The sequence below is a fragment of the Adiantum capillus-veneris genome, chromosome 4, assembly GCF_014529385.1.
Source record: "Adiantum capillus-veneris isolate H3 chromosome 4, ASM1452938v2, whole genome shotgun sequence".
Taxonomy (NCBI): Eukaryota; Viridiplantae; Streptophyta; class Polypodiopsida; order Polypodiales; family Pteridaceae; genus Adiantum; species Adiantum capillus-veneris.
The window spans coordinates 54,251,184-54,259,507 of NC_140934.1; the positions used below are offsets into that span (position 1 = coordinate 54,251,184).

General features: G+C 44.1%; 2 protein-coding genes across 2 annotated transcripts; both read right to left on the reverse strand.

Annotated features, from left to right (window-relative positions):
• Positions 1-5,555: 5,555 nt before the first annotated feature.
• LOC147459181 (putative pentatricopeptide repeat-containing protein At3g49142) lies at positions 5,556-6,228 on the reverse strand. Its single transcript, XM_086511558.1, has 2 exons — positions 5,877-6,228; positions 5,556-5,821 (listed from the first exon to the last, which is right to left on the reverse strand). Exons 1-2 carry the CDS (start codon positions 6,226-6,228, stop codon positions 5,556-5,558), a joined length of 618 nt encoding a protein of 205 aa, XP_086367684.1.
• Positions 6,229-6,505: 277 nt separating this feature from the next.
• LOC147459182 (pentatricopeptide repeat-containing protein At3g28660-like) lies at positions 6,506-6,844 on the reverse strand. Its single transcript, XM_086511559.1, has one exon. It carries the CDS (start codon positions 6,842-6,844, stop codon positions 6,506-6,508), a length of 339 nt encoding a protein of 112 aa, XP_086367685.1.
• Between the last annotated feature and the right edge of the window lie 1,480 nt (positions 6,845-8,324).

Below are 8,324 nucleotides of genomic sequence, written 5' to 3' on the forward strand. Positions count from 1 at the left end.
AGACCTATCGATGACCTCTCAAGGTAGTCCCAAAACCAATGAGGCTTAATCTCTCAAAGCACAACATACACGACGTTGTCCAATGGATTGCCAGCACAATACTTTGGGCCTGAGCTTACATATTCTTCTTTCTTTAGCCTACGTCAACGATGTTAACGTTCTGCATAATGCAAAATTCCTTAAAATGCGGGTGACGTTGTCGCAGGAGTGAAGCTCTTGCGTTACATCTGCAGAATTTCCTGCCTTTGTCTCCATTGCACATATCCTCTTCCAATCAATCCGCTTAAAAGCTTTCTTTACCATCCTTTGCTGGTTATGTCCTAAAATTGTAGTCGAAAGGAGATTAAATCTCATCTGAGACTCTCGCGTGGCATTTGTTGAAAACAACATAGAGCTCATTGTTCATACAGAACGCTTATCAAGAATTTGCTGGTTTTGCAGGGGTACGCTATGATTTGCATATATGTTGGTCAAAGCATTGCCAACAAAAAATTTGAAAGGATACGCCTCTTGGGAGATGCCTTGCCCTGCATATGCTGCAAACAAACAGAGCTTCTAGGTTGCACAGCTGGACGCATCAAGAGCTAAGCCATTGCCCTACATCTGGATAAGCAGTCAAAACATCCCTGCCCTTGCCTGCATTCATTGAAAACAATTGAGAGCTTGCCTTCCCTCATCCTATTGGCAATACCTGCAACAAATACATTTCAAGAGAGATTGTGCCTTGAAAGAAACGATCTCCCATGACAAAGCATTTATTTGTTGTTGCATCTTTGCAACCTGGACATCAGCAGCGTTAAGTTGAACATCCTACAACATGTCTTTGACACTCTGTGTACAATTGACTATGCAAGCACGGAGAGTGTCATTGTCATCTACATTGCCACCATGGAGTTGTCGCCAAATTTGCATCAATACATCCTCTAATCTTTGCAATACTCCATTGTCTATATTATCGTGTTGACTATGATCCATTTCCATTCCCTCAGCTTCCACAGCAGGCTCCGTTGACTCCATTGTGCGCGCCTACGAGAGCGATCACAGTAAAAAGAAAGTCATTGACAAACAAAGCAAATGCATTAGGAGGAAATTCTAGCAACATACCTAGCATGCAATAACATCAGCTTTAGTTCTCTTCAACAGGGGTATAAAGTCACTTCCAATGCCAGCGTCAATATCGTCGTCGTCGCTATCAGATATATTCACCATTTTCTTCGTTGCCGTATTCTCCCCTTGCTCCCCACGGTTCATACAGACAAATAATAACACCAACAATTAAGCCATCAGAATACAGGGGAAGAGTTAATGGAATACCTTTCATTGTTTTCCCACCTGTTCAGGAACCAATCCAGACGAGGGTGAGTGGCACTTTGAGTACAAAAACATCGAGTATATCGTTGTACGTAACTGTGCTCCAAAATGCCTTGCACTTCCATACAACAACAATTTTCGGTTGCTCCATTCCACGCCCTTGGTAAGGTGTAATCCAAGTGGACAACGGATAGTACTTACCACTCTTAATCATGCCGTGCAAAGTTCCAAGATATTCATGACCAATATGGTGATTCAAACTATATTTCCAATACATGAAAGCACTATAAAACACATTCGTGTTTGTCAAGCAAACTTTATTCTTCAGGTCATCTGCCCCATGAAGCGTGTAAAGCTCGATCCCTTCATTAATGTCATCGTGAGATATGTTGTGGCCAAAATTCTCAAAATGCTCTTTGCGTATGTCTTTTAAGCAGTAACCAATCATTCCCTGAAATGTGTGCATGTTCTTTTGCTTCAGTGCCCTGCAAAGAACAGTGGCACCCACAGGCGATTCTCTATCCCATCCCAAGTATGTTTTCACCTTTTTGTTGACCGCTATAATAGATGTGGACATAATATGCACGACCATTTGGAAGTGCAAGTGGAATACCGTTCCGCCACGCTCGATGGAACACATTCCAGCAATAGTATCTTTCTCTAGGAATTCTTTCAGCATAGGAAACAGGCCTCTGTCTACGTGGGCCCCCCCAACGGAGATAGTGATACTTAGCTCAAAAGCCTCTTCGGACGCCTACTGTCAGCCGCAGAAGCTCCTCCTCAGTCTTCCTAGATCTACCCCTACTACGGACCAAAGAGGCAGATGCATCCCTGTCATCATCAACCGAATGTGCAGCTTTCTTCATCCTCACCATGATAATCTACAGCATTGGACCCTCATAAACAGAAACCAATGGAACCACATCCCACTTCACAAATTTTAGCAAGCATGAAATTCAAGTAGGTGATTCATGAAATTATACCTTCGAGACCACTGTGTCGCTACTGTAGCTAATTTGTGCCTGCTGTTTGAATCACCTATTGTCCGATGTTTGCATGGAACCTTGCGTGAAACACCTCCAGGTTCTCTCGTTGTGACTACTGGCAAACACCCAATAAAACATGTCAATCATAATCTATAGTTATGCCAAAACTGTATAGCTCACATACGGCAAGCTACCTCACGCTCCTGCTTGCGTGACGGTACTCTGGCTGCCAACTGTGCGCGACGGGACTCCAGCTGCCAACTGCCAACCCCTGCTGCTATTGACTGCCATGACCTGCATTGAAAGCAGTACCGCATGCAGAGCGCCTAGCTTACCCATGCGAACTCATGTTCTGGCGACGCGAACTCACTTGCAGTTCCCCAGCTTACCCAGGCGAACTCATGTTCTCGCGGTGCAAAAAAAATGACGTTCTGGCGGCGGTTTCTACTTAGCAAAGCTGCACAGGAGAATCACCCTTGATTCTCCTCTTAATTTCCTTTAAAAAAATTGAATCACCTACTGGCTTCAAAAAAATTAAAAGGTATTCTTAGTTCAATGATTCCCCTCAACAACAAGAAAAATGATGTGTTAGTTTATAGCATGTAACAACATGCAATGATGAAACACATAGATTTGCAACAATATTAGGTGAGAAGGACGAATACAACATTGTGTGTGTGTGTGTGTGTGTGTGTGTGAGAGAGAGAGAGAGAGAGAGAGAGAGAGAGAGAGAGAGAGAGACAGAGAGAGAGAGAGAGGAAAACTGTCAGGACAAGGGTAAGACCAAGGAGTCATGGACTGGGACAGGGGCCAGACTAGGCAATGTGGACAAGAGAATCCGGCTAGGGCAAAAGGCTAGGAGCATTGCCTATATAGTGGGAGGTTGGGAGGTGGATTCCAAGGTCTAGTCACCCATGCCTTACACTGGTATTAGAGACACTTTTCTAGGCATTCACAGGTGTGCAGAGTCATCTTCCTTGCATGTCATGCAAGTAAAGGGAGGCCGACAAGCAGGCATGGCCGCTTAGCAAGGGGAGAGTGAAAGTTGTTAGCAGCACGGGACCGGACCCTGTCGAAGGGGCGAGCAGGAGCGAAGTCCACCAAAGCGGGGGCGCTTGGGCTTTGGCCAGTGCACGTTGCCCTGCTGAGCATAACCCGTCACTACATCATCGGGGTTAGCGTAGCAGAGAGGTCGCCATCTCTCTTTCCCTCCTGCTCGCCATCGTTGTAGGTTATTGCCGCCATAGCTAGGCTTTTAAAAAAAAGGGACCTTACCATATTAGGCTGCCCACAAGCCTTAGGGCAAACCAAAAATTGATTGGGCGAGTACCCATAGGGGTCGCAACTTTGAGCCCACGGTGGTCGCAATTTGTGACCACGTACTCGGCTACCATTGGCAAAGGGGCCGGCAATTAGAGTCGACACTGCCATGCATACAACAATCAGCAAGTTGACAATCCCCTGTGTAGTCGACAAATTTTTCCATTTGATCCATTGGCGACCGTGTTCATAGAGCCAATTACACTAAAGCAATAACAATTGCAATCGACTCGGCTACGACGTGTCCAAGCAGGGTACCTGCACAGGTGGATTTGCGGGTTGATTACAACTTCGACAACCAACATAATTAGCACGGCTAATTACCATTTGCGGTGCCGATTACGACTACGGGATTCTTTTTCGTCGACTCAAGATATTTTTCTTTCTATTCCTTCCACTACACGGTGTCGCCATGGATTCAGATATCAATATGACTTTTGATTTCGAGCATCATACGCCTGATCCTGCCCGTGATGGCTCGCAGCCGGATGCTCTCACGGAGAGTGCCCACGACGCTATGATAGGTGACGAGCTTATGAACTGCTTGATATTCAAGAATTTCGTGCACTTCAGACACACATATCAGTAATGGAAGAAAATTTTGCATCTTTAAATGAAAACGTTGCGACCTATGCGTGCACCTTTTTAGAAGATCTAGAGGAAGTGGTTTTACGTGCTGTGTGGCGCTTTGTTTTGCAGTGGTGAGCCTTCGAGCAAAATCTCCTACAGTTTTGTTCTTGCTCTCTCTCTCTCTCTCTCTCTGTCTGTCTCTCTCCTCCTGTAGGCTCCACAAAAAGAATAGGGCATATCGTTGTTATTGCTTTTGCATTTGATTGTTGGGCATTCGACTATACTGTTATGCAGTATTGTGTTATGGTAATGAGCACCTTTGAAAATGGTGATAATTGTATTACAGCCGAAGTTTGCTCGTTTGAGATTTTACAGGTTTTTAATCAGCAGCAGGTTTTTTTAAGAGGGTTGTAGCAATAGTGATCTGTTACTATTGTAGCTTCAGGATTGTTCTCTTAAGCAATTGCTCTCTCAGGCATTCATGAAGAACTCTGGAATGATGTGATCCTTCTCCATTGCTGCTCATTTGGCCTATTGTCAATAACTAGAGATGCTAGAATCTATTTTTTCCTCTTTGTAGGGGGCCCATCTTGCATGCAGTGATGTGGTTCTTCTCCATTGCTCCTTGTTTAGGGATGCTAAAGTGTAGTTTTTCCTCTTTAGAGAGAGAGAGAGAGAGAGAGAGAGAGAGAGAGAGAGAGAGAGAGAGAGAGAGAGAGAGAGAGAGAGAGAGAGAGAGAGAGAGAGAGAGAGAGAGAGAGAGAGAGAGAGAGAGAGAGAGGGAGAGGATATCAAGCCTTCAAGAGCAAGGAGACATGTGAAGAGGCATCTATGCAATTCTTGATGACGTAGTGTGGCTTGTTGTTTTTTAATTGACATTTGTTCGTTTTGTTTGTTGGCTTGCACCCTCGTGGAATCCGATGGTGTTCGATAGTATGTCAAGTTTGGGCAACTGTAATCTCTGCTGGTTTGATGCTTACTTGGTAATTTTGAGATAATTGAGTTATGTTGACTTCATGTCTTGTGATTGCTAGCTTGATGAAAAGCTTTATTGTTATTGGCAAGATTGTGTGAAGACGTCTGAAGCCTTGGTGTTCCCTTTCAACAAACGGCCGTTGAGTCGACTCAATTTGCCGTCATAGAAATGATAGGATTTCATGTTGATGTGAACTGATATGCTATTCAACAGATGGTCGAGCCATTCAACTAGGTCTGTTGCATGGAGTCTATGTCTTTCTCCTAGCTTCGTTCTTCTCTCCCTCTCCATCTCTCTTTTCCTGCTTCTTTTATGTGTGAGAGAACTATGTTTCTGGAGTATTTTTTGGAACTGTCCAAAAACACCATCGCATTAATCAATCCAATGCTTCTTCACCTTGACCCTCCTGTGCATACATGTCGGGTCTTCAAGGGAGCACCACACTTGGCATATATTTCTATAAGGGCATTGCTCAACACGAGATCATTTTGCAACAGCCCTTGTCTCGGAATCTTTTCATGAGTTTCTTCATCCTTATCAAGGGCACCCAAAAGCCCACATGCTTTCAAAATGCAAGTGAAAGCCAGTGCATTTGGAGGAATGCCCTCATGATGCATGCAGTCGAAACAAAGCAATGCTTGCTTACATTGACCATCTTCTACATAACCAACAATAAGTGTGTTACAAGCTACAATATCTTGAAAAGGGAGCACCTCCAGCACACATTCTGCCTTTAAACCGCACCCCACTTGGCATATATGTCCACAAGAGCATTACCAAGATCCGTATGTTTTTGCAGCATTCCTTCCCTTGCAATTCTGTTGTGAATCTGTTTTCCTTGTCAAAATCTCCACTACATCTACATGCTTCCATGGCGCAAAGATAGGTCACCGAGTTTGGGGAGATGCCCTCAAGCTGCATAAGCTCAAAACACTGGAGTGCTTGCTCCTCTTGACCATGTAGTGCATATCCTGTGATCAATACATTCCAAGAAACAACATCTCGAGACTTGAGTTCTTCAAGAATAGTTTTTGCTTTTGCAAAGGCACCACATTTGGCATACATGTCCACCGGAGCATTGTTGAGTACATACATATGCAATAGCTCCTATTATTCCACATGCTTGGATGACACTAAGATAAGTCATGTTATCTATAATGATGCCCTCATGCTTCATTCGGCTAAAAGACTTGAGTGCTAGCTTGTCTTGGCCATGGGCTGAGGTCCGTGATTAGTGCATTTCAAGAGAGACGACATACCGATGGGGAAGCTCTTCAAGTACAATCTATGCCTTTGAGAGAGCTCCGTCCCCGGAATCTTTTCATGAATTTCGTCTCCCTTATCAAAGGGTGCCCAAAAGCCCACATGCTTTCAAAATGCAAGTGAAAGTCAATGCATCATGAGGAATGCCCTCACGATGCGTGCAGTCGAAACAAAGCAATGGTTGCTCACGTTGACCATCTTCTACATAACCAACAATAAGTGTTTTCCAAGTTACAATGTCTTGAAAAGGGAGCGCTTCCAGCACACATTTTGCATTTAAAATCGCACCCCAATTGGTATACATGTCTACAAGAGCATTACCAAGATTCGTATGTGTTTGCAACATTTCTTCCCTTGCAATTTTGTTGTGAATATGTTTTCCTTTATCAAAATCTCCACTACAGCCGCATGCTTTCATGGCACAAGGATAGGTCACCGAGTTTGGGAAGATGCCCTCAAGATGCATAAGCTCAAAACACTGGACTGCTTGCTCATGTTGACCATGTAGTGCATATCCTGTGATCAATGCATTCCAAGAAACATCCCAAGATCTGAGTTCCTAAGAACGGTTCTTGCTTTTGCAAAGGCACCACATTTGGCATAAGAACGGTTCTTGCTTTTGCAAAGGCACCACATTTGGCATAAGAACGGTTCTTGCTTTTGCAAAGGCACCACATTTTGGCATACATGTCCACCAAAGCATTGCTGAGTACATATATACGCAATAGCTCCTATTACTCCATATGCTTTAAGGACACAAAGATAAGACATGTTATTTGGCATGATGCCCTCATGCTTCATCCGGTTAAAAGACTTAAGTGCTAGCTGGCCTTGGCCATGGGCTGCAAGGTCCGTGTTTAGTGCATTTCAAGAGATGACATCCTGACACGGGGAAGCTCTTCAAGTACGATCTCTATCTTTGAGAGAGCCCTGCCCTTGGCATACATGTGAACGAGAGCATTGCCCAGAGCAATGTGATTTTTCAACAATCCATGTCTCACTATCTCTTCATGAATTTGCTTTCCCCTATCCAAGGCTCAGCTTCGAAAAGGGCCTTCCTCACAACTGTGTTTTCACCCGTATGAGTGTGTTTTATAGTGTGAATGGAGTGTGCATAGACGCAATATCTCAGGCATATTCAATCAGTGAATGTCACCATCGTGACTTCTGAAGACGAGACAACTTTGGGGCTGTTTTGATGCATGTTTAGATTCTTTTGGGCACTAAGGAGTGGATCTGGGGCTGACTTGTATTCTCAATGTCAAGAGATGAAGGGCTGAAAATAAAAATCTTGACGATTGCAATGGAATTGAAGTAGTGAGAATGTAGATTTCACACTTCCATTGATGTCTGGTTCTCTTCTTGCATTAATGACTTTTTAACATGAACAGTGACTTCTCCTCCTTTTCCAGGAGACAAGATACAAGAGAACGATGGAGCTGTGTGTAGAGAGAGAGAGAGAGAGAGAGAGAGAGAGAGAGAGAGAGAGAGAGAGAGAGAGAGAGAGAGAGAGAGAGAGAGAGAGAGAGAGAGAGAGAGAGGGAGAGAGAGAGAGAGAGAGAGAGGAGAACGACGCTTGCCAAGGTTTGAAGCAACCTTCTCAAGGGCTTCTGGCATCATTGCTGACCTAGTATTTATTAAGACATTGTGAATGGAATGTACATGCATCTAATACCTTGACTTGAGACTCTGCCGACTTGAAGAATGAATGTCATTGCGGTGAGTTCTAACGACAAGGAAGTTGCGGGGCTGTTTCAGTGTTCTTTGGGATTCTTTTGAACACCAGGAGATAGACATGGGGCTGATCTGCATTCCCATTGTTAGAGAAAGAAAGGGTTGAAATTGCAAATCTCGATGATGTCGATGATGGATAGTGATGAATTAAGCACTTGGTTTCG